The sequence below is a fragment of the Gadus chalcogrammus genome, chromosome 6 (assembly GCF_026213295.1).
Source record: "Gadus chalcogrammus isolate NIFS_2021 chromosome 6, NIFS_Gcha_1.0, whole genome shotgun sequence".
Lineage (NCBI taxonomy): Eukaryota > Metazoa > Chordata > Actinopteri > Gadiformes > Gadidae > Gadus > Gadus chalcogrammus.
The window spans coordinates 24071476-24091344 of NC_079417.1; the positions used below are offsets into that span (position 1 = coordinate 24071476).

The 19869-nt window shown below is 47.6% G+C and overlaps 1 protein-coding gene and 1 long non-coding RNA gene across 3 annotated transcripts in view; one reads left to right on the forward strand and one right to left on the reverse strand.

The window, feature by feature from the left end:
• znrf3 (zinc and ring finger 3) overlaps positions 1-19869 on the forward strand; it is an 82668-nt gene that overhangs the window by 39104 nt on the left and 23695 nt on the right. For both annotated transcript variants that reach the window (XM_056592815.1, XM_056592814.1), the window contains exon 2: positions 13918-14040. In XM_056592815.1, the coding sequence (XP_056448790.1) occupies positions 13918-14040 (123 nt within the window). The remainder of the gene's footprint in view (positions 1-13917; positions 14041-19869) is intronic.
• LOC130384569 (uncharacterized) lies at positions 23-1216 on the reverse strand. The gene is made up of 3 exons (XR_008895890.1): positions 838-1216; positions 211-393; positions 23-98 (listed from the first exon to the last, which is right to left on the reverse strand). It is a non-coding gene; the product is annotated as an uncharacterized LOC130384569 (long non-coding RNA).

Here is a 19869-nt window from a genome sequence, read left to right on the forward strand (position 1 = left end):
TAACTTATGTTCCAAAATTTGGATCTTTTGAATTGTTACAATTGCATGGAGGTTGGTGAGGGCATCTGGTTCAAGTAGGGCGATGACGCCATCAGTAACTGGAAGAAGATGATTAGACAGTGCAATTATTACTTGAGCCAGAATATTGCCCCATCTAATTTGCAACGCGCTGGGTTGCGTGTACATATTTAATTATTTTGAATAACCAACCTCTTATACTGTAAAGGCACTTCTATCCTGGGGGGTGGGGGGGATCAGAGGAGCTCCCCCCAGGGATGCCCTCAGCCACAGGACGCATACTCTGTTGGCTGAGGGCCATCTCCTCAGCCTCTGTGAGGGCTGCAGGTGGTGGACCCCCTCCAGTCTGCCGGGCCTCTGCATTTTTTCGATTTGCTAACATGGAGGAAAATGTTACCCTAATATTCAGTAAGCGCTATTTTGAAGACACATATATATTTACAATGCATTTTGCCTAGGTGTAGCCTTCTAATATATCTAAATCCTATTAAATATTGGCAGTGTTGGGGTGGCTGGGAAATGTAGGCCTACTACTTACATTTACTGCTTAAATATAGTATACAAATATATAATACATGTTGAACATAGCTGTTAAATTAGGTAGAGCAGGCAAAACAGCACAATTGATTTGATTTCAATTAAACATTAGTTTACCTGTATAAACTATATTTTTGTACTTCATTTGCTGCCAAGTCCTCGTGGGGCAACTCGGGGTTGCGTAAATTGACACACACACACACACAATTTACATATTGAATAAGTGGAAGATATTCAACTTTCCTCTTATTTTATTTTATTTTACTAATTTATTTGACTCACGCATTGACTTGTTCAGCTATTTCCTGCCAAGCTCTCTCTCGCGCTCTCGCTGCCGCGGCGGTATTGCTTTTTTTTGTTAAAATGGGTAACTGCTCGGCATACACGTTCATTAGAATTTTCAATTCCGTGGGGGAAAAGTAAGTGGATCTACGCTTTTGGTCCATGTTTGATCATGTTATCAGAGATCCATTGATGATGGCTCTTCATAGTCAACAGGCACGCCCTCAACCCAGAGTGAACATACTCAGAGTTGATTAACCCAACGCTGATCACCTGTTCTGAAACCGAAAACCCAGAGTTGCTTTTCAACCCTGAACTCTGAGTCAACCAACTCAGAGCGCAGGATTAAACTCAGAGTATGTTAAACCAGCTACCTGAAACAGGCCTCTGATCATTGGTCCACTGTGCTCTGGTACCTCCTACTCACACTGTTTACTGTTTTCATTTCATGGGTTCATTACTGGGGATGTTTAATAATAATAATACATTTAATTTAGAGGCGCCTTTCAAGACACCCAAGGTCACCTTACAGAGCATAATAGTCATCATAAATAAAAGACATGGTGGAAAATAAATAAATAAATAAATAAATAAATAAATAAAACAAAAACAAGACAAAACAAAACAAACAAACAATCAGAACAGTGATCAGTTAGACGTTGTGTGCGAGTTTGAACAGGTGAGTTTTGAGTTGTGACTTGAAGGTTGTAATGGTGTCTGACTGTTTTATGTGTGGGGGGAGAGAGTTCCAGAGCCTGGGTGCTGAACAGCTGAATGACCGGGCACCCATTGTGAGTTGTGATGTGGGGATACATAGTAGTCCAGCAGAGGTTGAGCGGAGGGAGCGGGAGGGAGTGTATTCTTGGAGGAGGTCGCAGAGGTAACTGGGGGCTAGGTTGTGGAGAGCTTTGTAGGTGAGGAGTAGGGTTTTGTATTGGATGCGGTAGTGTACTGGGAGCCAGTGAAGTTGGATGAGGACAGGGGTGATGTGGTCAGATGATTTGGTGCGGGTGATGATCCGGGCGGCTGAGTTCTGAATGATCTGCAGTCTGTTGATGAGTTTGGTGGGGAGTCCGGTGAGGAGGGCGTTGCAGTAGTCTATGCGTGATGTGACAAATGAGTGAACTAGGATTTCAGTGCTGGATTGGGTCAGTGCACACTGATGATAATGATCCACACATCCAGGTCGCTGGAGGCCATATTACTCTCTGTACGTCTGTCTCTCGGTTTCTGTGTGTGTGTGTGTGTGTCAAAGAGTGGGGCTTTAACTCTCAAACTCCAGAGCAGGAAGTGATGGCGCACTTATTTTGGTGTGGCTGTGAGCTCTGCTAAGTGTTTCCTAAAGAAAACATGGAGGGGAGTGAAACCTGAGGCTAGTGCTAATGTCTGAAGCCTCCCCCTTACCTCGTCCCTTTCTCCCCCACTCTCTCTCCATCCTCCCTTTAACTACACAAAGTCAACACGCGGTAGGCTGCCACTGGGCCTGACTGCCACCGTAGGCCACGCAGGGACCCCAGGCCTGTCTGAATTCATACATGGGCGGCATGTGGCTAAGGAGGTACAGCTGGTTGTCTGGTAACCGGAAGGTTGCTAGTTTGATCCGCCTAGCTAGTCGAGGTGTTCCTGAGCAAGACGCCTCAATCTATCTGCTCCTGACAAGCTGGCTGTCGCCTTGCATGTTTGAATTCGCCATCGGGGTGTGAATGTGTGCATGAATGGGTGAATGCACTGCAATATTGTATAGCGCTTTTAGTGGCCACTGGTTGGAAAAGCGCTGTATAAATGCAGTCCATTTACCATTTACAGGTTGTGGATGAACTGAATGTAACGAAATATAGCACTCTCACTCGAGCCACTCAAAGGCTTCTATGGTCCAAGGGAATTGTCTTCTCCTCAAGTCGTTAGCCAGGAAGAGCAGTGGATCCAACCAGAAAGGTTCTCCATTTCAAAGCGGCATTACTATCCTCGGACAAACACTTGATGTGGATATGGGATTCCCTCTGCCTTCGCATTACGCTTTCATTAGTCCTTTCAGCCAGGCTTGTCCTCTGATTCTTCTGTTGTTGCAGTTGTTGTGCAGAAGTCACGTGTGTGTGTGTGTGTGTGTGTGTGTGTGTGTGTGTGTGTGTGTGTGTGTGTGTGTGTGTGTGTGTGTGTGTGTGTGTGTGTGTGCGAGTGTGTGTGTGTGTGTGTGAACAGAATGCACCTGACCTTTGCTGAAAGCCCCCTTAGAGGGTTGGTTGGATTAGAACAGTCGGCCCCACTAAAACGGTGTGTGTTTGTGATGCACACTCACAGATCCATCAACACACACGCATAAGATCTTGTGCGCACACACCTAAAGGATGGGAATGGGTACACAAATCCAGGGCCCTCCGCTGTGATTTATCATTGTGAGGCAGCTTTGATACGGCCGGGCATTATGCATGTTTGGCAGCGGGGTCGTCACCGGAGACCAGCCTCTCATCTATTATCTGAAAGCCTCGCTGTAATGGGCAGCCAATGAGCCAGCCTGTGGCTCTCCTGGCACGCCTTTGATCTCTGCAAGGCCTCAACGCGGCCACGGAGCAATTCAAACACAAATCATTTCCACCAACGCCGGGCTGAGGTTCTGCCCCGATACAAGCTGATCATTATGTCTCATTGATTGGAGATGTGACCAACAAAGTGTCGCGTCACCTTATCTCAGCACTCCCTCACAGACTCGTGTGTGGGGGTTCATGAAAAAATAGGCTCCTGAAGAAGTCTGCTCCATTGTCCCTCTGGTCACCAGAACCACAATGTGGAGCACGGCTGGTCCACCATGTTGTCCAGCCTGGGGGTGGGCGGGGCGGGGGTATTGTGTGTGTGTGTGTGTGTGTGTGTGTGTGTGTGTGTGTGTGTGTGTGTGTGTGTGTGTGTGTGTGTGTGTGTGTGTGTGTGTGTGTGTGTGTGTGTATGTGTGTACTCTAATTCCTTTCCAGCAGGCTGAACGGCAGCAGCTTGAGCTACATTCCACAACCCTGGCTGGGAGCGTTGTGGGTGGAGGAGGGTGGGGTGGGAGGGGAGGAGGCCGGGGGGGGGTGGATCAGCATTCCTCCACGCCCGGGGCCCTTCAAAGACGGCGCGCAACATCAAAGGCCCCTCAGAGCCGAGGTGTTGATGACTCCACTCCTCCCTCTCGTCCACTTTTAGCATGACCCTCAGCGCTGTCCAACCCCGCACGCACACGCAGAGACACGCACACAAACACGTGCACACGCAGAGACATGCACACGCACAAGCAGAGACATGCACGCATGCACGCATGCACACACAGAGACACACACACGCAGATAAGCATGCGTACGTATACAGTGAGAAGCCCTGGGAGAGAGGCCGGCCACGTATGAGGCTCCCTGGGCAGTAAGTGTCTCTCAGCAGCATTCATCTGGGCGCATCGCGCCGTTAGATTACGTTCTGTTGCGCTTGTTTAAAGCTTGTAGGGGGGGGATCTGAAGGGGCCGTTGGTGAGGGGGGGGAGGGGGGGGGGGGTTCTGAAGAGGAGCAGATGGTGGAGGGGAGGGATTGTTTATGGTTTAGCGTTTCCAAAACGCTGCTTGTTGCCGTGGTGACGCGGCGCACAGGTCAGTTGAAGTGTCTTTGTGGGCCCGCTGACATCAAAAAACAGAGCTGGTCAATGCGTCTTCTTTAACATAACTTCATGTGTGCTTTAAATTTAACAATGTTTAAGACAGGTCTACATGAGATAGTAGATGGAGTAGGCACAGCAGTTAAGAGGCTTTAGATTGAAGTATTGGGGGATTTCAGCCCCTATTCTGGTTAGGGACCCCATGGTTGTTTCTGGGAATATTGAGACGAGACTGTACGAGACAAGACTGCCCGTGAACTGCTGAGCGAGGAACAAACCTAGTTTAGTCATGCTCCATTTCAGAAGTGCAAATTAATATTGCAACTGACGTGGTGTGGGTGTGTTGACAACCCTTGAGAGGTGAAGTGCTGGTAGCGCACACTACTCTTTAACACACACTATGCTGTGACACACACACTACACTTTAACACACCCTACACTTTAACACACACTATGCTGTGACACACACATACTACTCTGTAACACCCACTACACTTTAACACACAATATGCTGTGACACATACACAGACTACTCTGTAACAACAACTACGCTGTAACACACACACACACACACACACACACACACACACACACACACACACACTATTCTGTAACAAACTCTACACTGTAACGCTCACACTACCTATAACACACACACTACGCTGTAACAAACTATACACTGTAACACACACACATTACGCTGTAACAAATCCTATGCTTAACACAAACTACACTGTAACAAATCATGCGCTGTAACACGCTATCCTGTAACACCAACTAGGTTGTAGTGTGTGTGTGTGTGTGTGTGTGTGTGTGTGTGTGTGTGTGTGTGTTAGATAGTCTAACAGTCAGACTATGCTGCAACACACAGTTTTAACACCATAAAACAACGGCATAAAACAGAGATACTCACACACTACGCTGTAACACACAGATACTCACACACTACGCTGTAACACAGAAACTCACACACTATGCTGAAAAACACAGATACTCACACACTACGCTGTAACACAGAAACTCACACTACGCTGTAACACACAGATACTCACACACTACGCTGTAACACACAATAGCATGTAACACAGTCAGTTTGACTCCTTGAATGTTTTTTTTATATATAACGTCTCCATGACGACGAAATCACAGACGCTGAGTGAGACAATATGGTGGCTCTACTTCTGAGTCCAGCGTTGCACAGGGACACAGCTCCCTTGCTATCTCCTTCAGGGGTTGAATGGAGGTCACTTGTTTCCATCCCATCACCCCTGGGGGGGGGGGGGGGGGGGGGGGGGGATGTCCAGTCCTGTGTTGACCTTTGCACATTGTCGGCCGCACCTTTTGTTCATGTTCCTCCGCATTTATAAGACTGAAAAGCTGAAAGTGACAACCAGGACATCTTGTGGGTGCAAAGTACACGCGCACAGCCGCACACACATCAACACACACTTCAGGGCCCTTATGCTGCGTCTCAGGGCCCCTGCTGCGTCTCAGGGCCTTGTCCTGCATCTCGGGGCCCCTGCTGCGTCTCAGGGCCTTGTGCTGTGTCTCAGGGCGTTGTGCTGTTTCTAAGGGCCTTGTACTGCATCTCAGCGCCCCTGCTGCGTCCCAGGGCCTTGTGCTGCGTCTCAGAGCCCTTGTGCTGCGTCTCAGAGCCCTTGTGCTGCGTCTCAGGGCCCTTGTGCTGCGTCTCAGGGCACTTGCTGCATCTCAGGGCCTTCACATGACACCACATCTCCCCGGCCCGCGCAAACACCCACATGTGTTTGCTATGACGATGGCTTGGAGGTGATACCTTTTTTTTGTCTTTCCTCGTATCTTTGCATGTCCGCACTGAAGCTGAAATCATCACATGACAGACCAGGACCCATCCGGCCCCCCCCTTCTTCAAGCGACTCCCTGTCCGAGTGTCCCTTGATACCACCTCTCTGCCTCCTGAGTCGCCCTGGTCTGAATCTCCTTTAAAACAATGTATGAGTTTCAGCTTTGTTTAGGTTTATTTATTTATATTACCAAAAGAACTGCACTAGAAACAACAAAACGCAACCCCTCTCAACTCTAAACGTTGGTAGAGTTCCGACATTTCACCCTATGTGAAATCGGGGCAAGACCCACCAAATCCAAGATGGCCACCACCAAACACAAGTGACTGGGCTAATTGTTGCTACAGCCCGGGCTGCTGGACACAAAGGGGAGGAAGTTGACATTATTTGAAGGGAGAAGCGGAGGGATCGCTTTACAGGGATAGTGTTACCAGTGTGTGTGTGTGTGTGTGTGTGTGTGTGTGTGTGTGTGTGTGTGTGTGTGTGTGTGTGTGTGTGTGTGTGTGTGTGTGTGTGTGTGTGTGTGTGTGTGTGTGTGGTAGGATCAGGCTCCACCTGTATGGCCCCTCCAGCTGCTGCTCTGTAACGTGATCCTGTTCTCGCTCAACTCAAGGCTGCCAGTCTGCTTTCAAGTTATTTGTAGTACCGGGAAAGGGAGAGCTTTTGTATTCATGTTGTACATGGCTAGTTTGTTCATTTACTGATGACACGTCTCCAAACGGCTTGTCTCCCTGATGCACGTGAAGGGAACCTGTAAGAGTGCAGAAGGTGTTACCCCTACCAGTTGTGTCAATTGCTCACATTTCAGTTTCACAGATAACTCACACAAGCTGCATTAGAGGAAGGTTTTTTTATTTTTTCCACCCTCCGTGGAGGTCTGCGAATGTTCACTGATCCCTGACTGCCCTGTGCCGTAGCCATTTTGTTGGGGTTGGTTTCACCCTCTGTAAATATATCTGGAAGCAACAGGTATTTATGTCCAACTGTTAAGACTGTGTGTGTGTGTGTGTGTGTGTGTGTGTGTGTGTGTGTGTGTGTGTGTGTGTGTGTGTGTGTGTGTGTGTGTGTGTGTGTGTGTGTTTTCCATTCCCACACACTTTGAATTGTGATTCTCCTTTTAGATTGTTGAACGCTCAGGTGCCAGCACAGGGGCGTACATATCATTTACACACGCATACACGCTTTTCATCCTCCGCCGGCCGCCACACAGAGCAGGAAGTGTGTGCGTGATGGCAGAGCGAGTTGGCAGCGCGGGGGTGGGGGGGGGGGGGGGAGGCAACCATGCGCTCCCTGCTCAGGCGTGTGTGTGTGCATCAGGGAATGACACAAACACACACACACACACACACACACACACACACACACACACACACACACACACACTGGCTGGTGTTCACTCAAGACTTCAAGAATTCACTGACCTCCATTTGGGGTGGGCGGGGGGGGGGAAGAATGGTTGCTCTTTAAAAAGAAAAATATATTCTGGGCGCAGCAACTCGCACAAGTATTTACATACATGTGCACTGGGCGCCTTCTAAATGCTGACCGCTAAACACACACACACACACACACACGCGCTACACCCAGTGGACCACGCATACAAACACCGCTACACACACACACAAACACCGCTACACGCACACAAACACCGCTACACACACACACACACACACACACACCGCTGCCAACACGCACACACACCGCTGCAAACACACACACAAACACAGACCACTGCAAACACACACACACACACACACACACACACACAACGCTGCAAACACAGGTGGGTGGGGGGGTCGGGTGGCTGGCATGGTGCCCAGGCCTCTCTTCCTCGTCTAGTTTTTGAGTGTGTGTGAAACTGGTGCCAGCTCTCCTGCCCCACAAAAAGCCCTTGCAGGAACCGGAAAGCAACCTGCTCTGTTCGGTGTTACCATGAAGCAAGGCGCAGCTGAAAATACCCCATCAAACACACTCGTTCTTCCCCTAGCCTCCCACACGCACACTCTCTCCTTCCCATGCTGCCTACGATGGAGTGGTCACTTTGACCTCCATGCAGTTCCCGCTCGCCGGAGTCTCCTGTGTCACGCCTGCCATCCCTGCATGTGGCCCCGGCGTGCGGCCACACTGCGCTGGTCTGATGCTGTCCCTGGAGCATGTCATGCATGGGAAGGTATCACTGTCACTACGGAGGGTCGGTTGGAACCAAATGGATCAGCTTCTTTTCGTGCCTCTCGGAAATGCTTACACTGCCATTCTGATGTATCCTGCACTGGAGTACCCATAATGCAATGGTGTACCTCGTTTTGAAAGCGCCATGTTGCAGAAACCCACAACTCTCAGTATGTGCAAATATGGGGTTTGGCAAATTTTTGATGGGTTTAAATTCCTTACTGTGCAAATAGGACATTTTCAAAGTCTGATTTCTCATAAATACTACAAAAATATGATTGACTTTCACTTTCCTTTGTGGCATCAAGCTTGTGAAGATCATGGAACACAACAGGAAACACATTTTACTAGTTTTATACCTACTTTCACTTTGTCAACTATATACTTTACACACACACACACACACACACACACACACACACACACACACACACACAGTTGATGGCGCATACAGGGGTTAAGGGAGTGGGGTGAATTCAGTTCAACAGAAAACTTCTAAGGGGTGGAGAGGTGGGGGGAAGGCCTCCTTACTGGGCGTAGCATTCATGTGGAGGCCTAGAGGCGGAGCAGGAGGTGGAGAATTGGGCCGGGGGGGCGTGGTGGGAGGGGTGTTTGAGAAGTGGTTGCTGGATGATCAAAGGTTCAGTGAAATGTGTCACGGACACGAAGAATGGTGCTGATGGTGTGACTTGCATTTTGATTTCTCTTGAGAGCTGTGCCCCATGGGGGGGAGGGGTCTCTGCAGTAGAAGGTGCCCTCCAGTTTTTATCCATTACAATCCCTCCCTCCTACCCTCTGGCTCATTCCCAGGAGGTGGGGGGATTTTAAATGTACTCATAGTTGTTTTTGATTTGTTTTTATTCAAAAATAATATTTGTTGCGATTCTAGCTGTGTTTCTAGATGTGTTGTGACTGAGAATTAGTGATTATATACATGTTACTGATAAGTTTTATATAGACATGTTGTGATTAATATGAGGAAAGAGTTAAAGAACCAATCTTGAAATTAATTGTTTTTGGAACTTTTCCAAAACACGTCAGAGCTACTGTTGAGGCGTGTGTTGGTGTGTGTGTGTTCATGTGTGGCAGGGGTCCACTTGAGTGACGGGTGGAATTCAAATCCCGGCCATGATTTCATTGAGAGAGTGGCCGTGTAAGGGGATACCCATGCGAAAGCCTGCCTCCCCCGGGGCCAACGGGAAGGGCATAGACCCAGGAAGCTGCCCCCTTGTGGCCCTGGGAATGGCTGCTGCTCCACCGGGGCCGTGGGCATGGAGCAGGATAGGTCTGGTGCTCTGAGTGGGCAGAGCTGAAGCTCTGCCCACTCAGAGCTTCAGCACTTCGGCCTACATGTTGAGGTGTGTGTGTGTGTGTGTGTGTGTGTGTGTGTGTGTGTGTGTGTGTGTGTGTGTGTGTGTGTGTGTGTGTGTGTGTTTGTGTGCGCCTTTTGTGTACATGCCCCCGTCTCACTGCCAAGCCCAGCTACAGAATCTGTGACCCAATTCTCTGGGACCCGATCTTACACTTTTAGTTTATTTATCGCTTTTCTCCAGCTCGGTTGCCCATTGCCTCTTTCCAGGGTTAGATGTTCAGACTACCATTCCCTGGAAACCAAAACCTTAAAGAGAATAGAGAAAAGTAGATGATGATGATGATCATTGTAGAGGATCACATCAACATCTTCTAGAATAAAGACCCGGTGCCGAGAGGACGGCCTGTCCCTCTGGAAGGGGAGAGAGGACGGCCCGTCCCTCTGGAAGGGGAGAGAGGACGGCCCGTCCCTCTGGAAGGGGAGAGAGGACAACCCCGTCCCTCTGGAGGGGGAGAGAGGACGGCCCGTCCCTCTGGAGGGGGAGAGAGAACGGCCCGTCCCTCTAGAGGGGGAGAGAGGACAACCCTGTCCCTCTGGAGGGGGAGAGAGGACGGCCCGTCCCTCTGGAGGGGGAGAGAGGACGGCCCCATCCCTCTGGAGTGGGAGAGAGGCACAATGGGCCAGTGTTCAGGACCCAGGGCCAGGCGGGGCTCCCCTCAGTCCTTCAAGCTGTTAGACAAGCAGGAGAGGGGTCAGCCACACACAGCAACCAGCTCTGCCCTGCCTGGACCCTCCGTACGTAGAGAGGAGGGAGAGGGAGGGAAGGGAGAGAGAGGGACAGAGGGGGAGAACTGTTTTATTCTAATAACAATCCTCCTAGAAGAGTGTCGAGGTGTTCCTGAGCAAGACACCTCACCCTGACTGCTCCTGACGATCTGGCTGTCGCCCTGCATTGTTGACTCCACTATCAGTGTCTGAATGTGTCTATGAATGGTTGTAAGTCGCTTTGGATAAAAGCGTCTCCTAAAAGCCCTAAATGTATATGTAATGCATGATCCCCTTTGGTCTATGCTGCTGGGCGACTGGGTGCTCTGAGGTGCTTCCACCACACCTATGCTTGCTTCCCACAGTGGTAAAGTGTGGTACAAAGGTGGGGAGAGGTGAAGGGTATCTGGGGTCATGGTTTCCGAGTCCGAGGGCATGGGGTTGCCCTAGTAATGCCAACCAGGTGTACATAAAGGTTTTTATTACGACCGATTGTTGGTTTACACTGCCGGCTAGAGCTGCTGCTTTCATTCGCTTTATTTATTCATTTAGACTCTGCTGCTTTGCATTTATTTGTTTGTCATTCAACTCAGATCCATGACTCATACTTTTGCTATGGATAACATGCCGCTACAATAACTGAGGCTTTTGACGCCCTCTGATCTGAAAACCATCTTCATATGACGTCTCCCTCAGACCTGGCACTGGAATGGAGACGAGAAGCAAGATTTAAGATACATTGATTTTAAGAAGGGTTGTTTTCTTTGTCAGCTGTAATATAGTCCTAATAAACACAAGATATAGCCTCTCAAGTGTCCCTGCAGGCCTTTTGAAGCTGCATGAACACAGCAGGGTTAGGTATAAAATGGATGATAACAAAGGCTGGGACCGCTCATCCTCCTCATAACTGTGGAAAGACACAGTTGTTTTGATTGTGTGAAGTCGCATTAGTAAAATTACTCCTTGTGGTTTACAAGTAATCACTGATCATTGCTTGTTAAAGGAAATTTTGACGATCTCAACAAAGCTTATCGGAAAACTCAAAGGCAAGTCTCTGTTCCCATTTTCATCATTGAGATGCAATGCAGCGGGCTGCCTGTTCAGGTTACATGTAACAGCATGGAATCAAATGGAATTCCTGGGAATTTACCGTGGGTTTTAGCAATTCTTTCTTAAAGGTTGGGTATGGAATTCTCTTTTTTGGCAATTTTTGCAAAATTATTTGAAATCCTTATCATAACCCACTTACAGCCACTGAGTTAGAAGTACTGACATGAAAATTAAACAAGTCAATAATCTGTGGAACAGGCAGGGCTCGAAAAACTCCAGCCAATGATTTCCAGAACCACCGAGTGGGATTGGACAGTAAGTACGTCAATCAAACGGTTGTACTGCACTCCCCCCTCCCCCCTCCCCGCTTGTGACCCCTTCATGCACATACTCAAAGCTTGTGACCCACAGCAAGCTTCTGTTTGTTGTTATCCTGCAGTAGCTACTGGAGCTAGCTAACTAGCTAATCAACATTTGGACCTAGCACTAGAAGACAACCCTAAACTCCAACCTAGCTGGCCTGGCTCGCTCTCGCGCATCTGTGTTCGCGCTCGTGCATGATTGCGCGTCCATGTACTTGGAATGGGTGGATTCAGAGTCAGCGTTGAAGTAGAGGGGGTAGGACCATTTGAGTTGCGTATTTTCAAAATCTGCTGTCGTTTCGCAAATCCCATACCCAACCTTTAAGTAATAATAAGCTCAATCTTTATTTCAAAGGCCGATTCACAACTTCATGCTGATAAGGGTAGAATACTCTATTGTATGTTTAGATCCTTCCAGTTTTAGCCGCAACTGACGGAGGACGCTAATGCATTTTTTAGGTGTATTGCATCGGCTGATGCGTGGCTGCTGCGTTCGCCTATGTTTTTTTCCCGGCATGATTTAAAGACACAGTTCAATAAATGTTCCTTTTTTAAATTGAGACTTGTAACACTTGTAATCATCATTGTGTCGTTTTTATGATGTACATTGAGGGAGCAAAAGCAGTATCGGCTCCAAATATCGTCTCAAGAAAATCTGCAGCCCATCATCAGCTAAGGCTGATGAAAATAAACGGTATCTGAATCGGCCCTAAAAAATCCTATCGGTCGATCCCTACACTTCATTTCACTTCATGGGACCATCCGGGGAAGCTACATTAAGCTGCGTTCACACCAAAAGACACAGTTGTCACCTGTTCGCGTGGTCGCCCAAGTTTTGTCGTGCGACAATCATAATCTGTCACTGTGCAAGTTTTATCAGCCGAATTTGTCGCGGCACATCTTTTGCCCACCAACAGTGCTTCATGCCAATTCATTCTCAACCATGGCCGAGATAACCACCAGTGCATGTTTTACCTGTTGTGGAAGAGGAAGAAACGTTGGAAAACCGGACGCAGTCTATTCATAATACTGTAATGACCATGGAAGAGGCAATGAATAAAGTATTGATTAGACAGCGATTTATTAGATACCACGGCTAATAAGCCGTTGGAACACACAAGACCGGTAACCACAGCAATGCCGGTAACTACAACATACCCCGCAAAGCCCAATCCCCACGAGAGCTCCTCCCACTATGGCCATTAAGAGGCGTAGACAGCTTTTGGCCGTGATATTATCCATAATATTATATTATATTATATACTATTATATATAGAGCTCCCGGAGTCACAAACTGCAACAATCACTTTCTCTCCCTCTCTATGCCGTGGTTCACTCCGGACTGCAAGGCAGGGAACGGGTGGCAGGGAACTGCAGGGAACGCTGATTGGCTGTTACGTTACGTCACTCAAGGGAGTGAACACTAGTGGTGGATTTAATGATTAGTTTCCGTGACCCAGTTCGCGTGAGTCAGTTCGCCAAGAGGAGTCGTTTGCGAATCGTTCGTTCGTTCATTCGTTCAGTCAAGTTTCCGATAGCACTGAGTCTGACTGACTCAGCTGAGAACCGTGCAATGGCGTGCATTCCATGATGCATTCCATGATGCATTCCATGATGCGATTTACCACTACCGGAACCCAGGTTGAACGAACAAACGGTTCGCGAACAACTCCTCCCAGTTCAGACTGAGCCGACCCGCAGCCTCCGGTGGAAATGTGCTACAAGTTGCCCAAGGACACTACCCTGTAGGGGAAAGTATGTGTGATTCCTCAATTCTGGTGAATGCCAGTCATCTCATGGCAGCCGACCAATCCCTTGACTATAATCCTGTGTCTGTCTTTTTTTATATCAAAGGAAATTGGGGGTCGACATTTCTGACTTGTTTTTGTTTGACTATTCTTAAGTCAAGTTCAAGGAGTTGTGTATCTCCATGCACCTGTTCTATATCACCATATGACAACACTGACAGTTTGTTTCTCCTCCCTCCAGATGCATCCCCTGGGACTGTGTAACAACAATGATGATGAGGACCTCTATGAGTATGGATGGGTAGGAGTGGTGAAGCTGGAGCAACCCGAGCTGGACCCGAGCTGTCTCACCGTGCTGGGAAAGGTAAACAAACTTTTTTTTAAACGTGCCACACATTAAAACACCACACCTCAACACGGGGGAATGTTGTCCTCTGACATGAACTGACACTGAAGGCACTTCAAAAAAACTTTTAAATCTCTCTCACGGTCTCACTGGTCTGGAATATTCAGTTGGCTCCAAGCAGATCCTTGCCGACTAGGTCGGGTAGAATGAGGGGGGAAACCAAAAACACTTGTGTTTCCTCCCCTCCCCACTTGTTCTCCTTATTATTCACACTCCTCTGGAGCCCACAGTGATATTTATCATGCCTTAATTAAGCTTTCCTTATAATTGAATGTTCCAACTCTCCCAGGGTAATGGGGGTGTGGAGGCGATGGCCTCTCATTTTCTTCTGGATAAGCTCAGTGACAGAAAGAGAGCAGCCATTTCAGATTGAAGGTGGCCTTATGTCATACAGACTAGGGATTTCACGATATCAGACATCTAGTAGTCGATACCACTGTAAGAAGCAAAAACAAGGCAATAAATCCCATGTTCTTCAACATACACTAATTTATTAAAAACATTACAAAAAACAGTGGCACTGGCATGTAGCCTTGAAGTAATGAGTAAAAATAAACCACTACAGTATAACATTACAAAACAGTACAGTGGCAAACAATATAAAGTGCAAACTGAGGCAGTATTCCTTCTTTTTTTAAACATGGATAGTAAATAAAATAGAAATAGCATGTGTCCACATAAAATAAAAACTTAACTCAAGATGTCCCTCCAATGTATAAATAAAATCTAACAATATTTTAAAACAAAATAAAGTACAATCTGAGTAGAGCTGGGTTTCGATTCAAATTTCAAGCATCGATTCGATTCCGATTTTTAAGATTCAGAGTCGATTTTTTCAGATTTTCTCAGATTCCATCCGATTCGATCCGATTTTGATCTGATTTTTGATCCGATTTCGATTCGATCCGGGGGTTAATGTTATTAAAAATGAAAAATGTATTTGAACCGTTTCCTTCACTTCATGACTGTGTAGAGAAGCAACATATTAAAACTAGTATTATATCAATATTAAACAGCAAATCTTAACAACTCAACAAGTATTGGTAGTTACTGATGGGTGGAAGACTGATGAAAAGGTTAAGGGTCAATCTACCTTCAAGAAAGATAATTCAGGACAATAAATGGAGGACATCATTGAGGTGACTATATCTGCAACAGTGGATTCCTACTGGGACACTAACCAGTGCATTATTATTATGCTTGAAAATAATTAAGAATTCACCCAAAAGCGGTTGCTACCAAAAGCATTTTTATTTTAAAACTGCTCACACTTAATAAACTGAGAAGTACTGAAACTGAAAAAAAAAAAAAAAATCGATCTTTGGACGTACGAATCGATAATCGGTCATTAATATGCGAATCGATAAAAAATCGGAAAATCGATTTTTTCAACACAGCTCTAAATCTGAGGCATTATTCCTTCTTCTTTTTAACATCTATAAAAATAAGTATCATAGCGAAATAAGATTTCTTCTGTGTTTTATTTGGCATTTTGTAAATCCATTGATTTCTGTTGGAAGACTCAATACTCGTTGACCGGAAACAGAAAGGGGGGCTGGTTGTAGTCTTTTCGCTCGGTTCTAGAACTAGGGTTGATACAGAGAACAGAGTGAAAAGACTACAACCAAAAACAAACAGCCCCCTGTCAGTTTCCATTTCCGGACTGGTTTCAGTTTCAATGGGATTTACAAATACTCATTGAAGTTCCTCCAACTGTCGTTCAGGAGCTTGTGTAAGTTGGGCGTGCTGCTCAGGGAGAGCTAAAGGTATCTTTCCTGTAGGCACTTAACCAGTAGGCATCTAACCTACAGTTAACTAACCTACAGCCTGGCCAGGTGGCGGAATGTCACCCAGAACCCTCTTGAGGGTTGTACACGCACTTGTTGTGACAGAACGCTCCATGAATCAATCTGACCTCTATCATTGTACCATTATGGAGTTCAGTGTGGATATTTTATAAGGTGCTACTCATTGGGGCTCTGTGGCATGATGGGCTCTGTTCATGTTCCTAGACTCTGCTCATGTTCCTAGACTCTGTTCATGTTCCTGGACTCTGTTCATGTTCCTAGACTCTGTTCATGTTCCTGCTTGAAGCTGTGACAGCCCAGACTAGCCCCTCCAACCAGGGCTTCTCCAGGCCAGCAGGTTTGGGCTATAATTAGAAGCTGAAAAGGCCATTGTTGCCTCTATGTCAAATTCTCACTCTAGGACTTCACCAACAGCTGGACCCTCCGAACTACAGTTGGTGGCATGGTCTTAGCGAGTCACCATACCCCTGTGCCATCACACTTGTCAAATCAAGACCCAATAGTTCAATAGCCCCTTTGGCTGCCAGCTCTCATGGGCTTCTCCCGGCTGGGTCTGGCCTTGCCTTGCCTGGTCTGGTCTGGTCTGGTCTGGTCTGACCACCCACTGGTCTGGTCTGGTCTGGTCTGCCCACTCTCTGGTCTGTTCTGGCCACACGCCTCCTATTGCCTCACCCATTCCCTAAACAGTCCCCCCCCCTACCACCCAGACCCCAAGGCCCCAAGATGAACCGAAGCGCCTATCCCATTCTGTTGCCCCTAGTGCCACCGATAATGCGTGAGAGGGGCCTTGTTTGGTCAGTCTGGGTCCACTCCATTACCATATTCCAGTGAGCACCAGATCTTAATCCCTGTTTACTTGGAGTTCTAATATGAACCGGCTGAGTATTCAGAAACCCCAGCTGTGTGCTGAACCCATGCCATCATACTGTTCTGATGCAACAATGGGTCCTCTAATTACACTTGGTACGGCCCAGAGGAGGTACACTCATCTCCCCTGTCCAAATTGTCCAATTCTAGTCCATTAATGGGGGCCAACTTCCAAATACATTCTGAAATCTATTTATACCACAAACTAGACAACAGACGGCTCCCACAGAGGTTGTGGATGGATTCTAATGGCCACTCTGATAACAGAAGCATCTGACCCCCCCCCCCCCCCCCCCCCCCAATCTTCAGTTTTTAACAGAAAAAGGATTGTGATTTAATATACACTTCAAAGAATTTCCATGTAAACATACATGGCACAGTTGAAGCTGTCTATTCTACATTATATCCTAACTATCTTATGGTCCCAACAATGTTCTATTCTTAGTCTTTTGGATTAAAGTAATAAATTATACTTTACTATACATTCTCCTTATGTATATGTTTACTTTTAACTTCATGTAGAAGAAAGTCCTGGATGGGGGTAGGAGAGAATGGGGAAGAGGATGCGGGTGGAAGCAGTTCTCTGAAGACCAAAGGAAGCACTCCAAAGTGCTGGCGGTTCACTTATATGTACACAGTTTTTTCCTCTCCTTCCTCTCTGGTTCCTGTGAGAGCCGCAAGGCTGTTGACCCTTGACCTCCAGTGCTGCCTCCTGTGCGGCACACTGGGATTTCATTGCCCAGGTTCCGGAGCACCGAGAGCGTGTTGAGATCCCCTGGGTTGTACTGAGTTGTGATCCACTATTGGTTCTGAGCTGTGATTTAGTGTGTTCTACTGGGCTGTGATCCAGTGTGTGTTGTGAGCTGTTATCCAGTGTGTTCTACTGAGCTGTGATCTAAGGGGTATTCTACTGAGCTGTGATCCAGTTTGTGTTGTGAGCTGTGATCCAAGGGGTATTCTATGGAGCTGTGATCCACTATGGGTCTGAGCTGTGATCCAGTGTGTTCTACTAAGCTGTGAGCCTCTGTGTTCTATATAGCTGTGATCCAGTGTGTTATATTGAGCTGTGATCCAGTGTGTTCTATTGAGCAGTGATCCAGAGTGTTCTACTGAGCTGTGTTTACCTGTGTCGGACTGATCTGTGATCACCGGTGTTGGACTGAGCCTTCGCACATGAAAAAGGTTTTGGCAACATATGAGTCACCTTCGTGTTTTTTGGAAAATAATAGGCCTTAACAAAATCCTCAGTTCTTCTTGCAATATCTGCTCAACTTTCACATATCTACAATCTGCTATGGTTATTTATTTCAACTTAGTATTTGACATGATTATATTCAATATTCATGCCGTGCAAGTGCAGACTCTTTGCTCGTAAATAACATTACATTTGACCTGGTAATTAAAACCAGCATTCCTTGAAACCCCCATCTAGGAGATCTGCCCCATACACACCCACCATCCCCACCCCCATCCCCCTCTCTCCTCTCTCCTCACCACACCATACACCCCCACCCTCCAAACCTTCCCCCCTCTCTCCTCCCCACACCATCCACCACAGTCCTTGGCACTTGTCTGGAACATCATGACATGGCCCTTCAATGTTGGCCCCGGCCGGCTGGGGTCTCTATGGGCGTGCCCGCTTGATATATCCTATCATTTCATTCGCGTAAATGCTAGTCCTGCTAGCCACATGGGGCCCAGGCATGCCACCACCACCACCACCCATTTTTACCATTCCCGCGATGCATTGTTCCGGGCTTCCCCTCTGACATCAATCCCCTCAACCAGCACATGGTGGAGTTTAATTATCGGGGGGGGGAGTTGTGTAACAACTGAAGAGGGCTTTGATTCTGAAGAGGAGGAGGAAAGGGATGTTATGAAAGCTGAGGTGATGTGTAGAGCGGCCATGGTGTCCTCGCCTCTCCAGGACAGTTTCAGACCAATGGTTTAAGTCAGATGTCATTGTCAGGATGATGTTCCTCCAACACAGCCTAATAGGGTTAGGGCCGTGACTCTGTCTCACATGAATACGATCACGTGGAGTCACTTCTCCTGAACAACTTTTCTCTGAACCTCTGGAGTTCTGCAGGTGTCGGTGAGTTTGTGGGAGGTGCGTCCCTATTGCTACAGACCTGCTCATATAAGAGCTTTGATTTCCCGGCACCGGCAACGCAACATTTCTAAAGGAGTCCTCTGCACAACCTGCTGAAAACAAAGCTTTGTAATAAAATAATGTGCCCTGAGCACCCTGCCCCTCAGAGTTAGCTTCCTCTATGGGAAACGCTTTCTCTTTTCACATGTGCACACACCCACACACGACAGACGGCCAGACGTCTCCCCACTGCGTCGTAGCGGGAATGGGTTTGCTGTGCGAGCTCGTCTTTGCCCCCGTGGCCCCGGGCTGATACTGGGGGAGCAAACAGCCGTGTGTGTGTGTGTGTGTGTGTGTGTGTGTGTGTGTGTGTGTGTGTGTGTGTGTGTGTGTGTGTGTGTGTGTGTGTGTGTGTGTGTGTGTGTGTGTGTGTGTGTGTGTGCCATGTGCATGAAAGCGAGGGAGATGGGCCAGCAGACAGATGAGTGTGATGTGGAAGGCGACTGGCAGTACGCCTGCGGCCATGTTAGCTGTTCCTGCACAAGCAGACACAAAGTTATAGGTCACACAGAGGCCAACACTGTGCCAGTACGGTGCGATTCCGCAAGCCCAGTTTTCATACAGGATCACTGTTGAAAACGGCATACATTGTGAACATTTGTACATTGTGGAACAAAGTGTGTTTGTGTGTGTTTTTTGCGATTTCACGTTTATCATTCTTTTCATGAGTGTGTATTTTAAAGGTCCCATGGCATGAAAATCGCACTTTATGAGGTTTTCTAACATTAATATGAGTTCCCATAGAGGAGCCCCGCCGCCCGCTACTGCGAGGCAACACCGACGCGAAGCACCACCTCTGCGGGGCGGTGGTACCTCGGCAGCGGACAGCGCCGAGGCGGTGGTGCCTCGGCAGCGGGGCTCCGGGGGAGACAATCGCGGGCAACAATCCCTTTCTCCTTCCATGACGCGGTTCAGTCTACTTCAAATTGATGTGGAAGACCTAGAAGACCTAGAGACGTC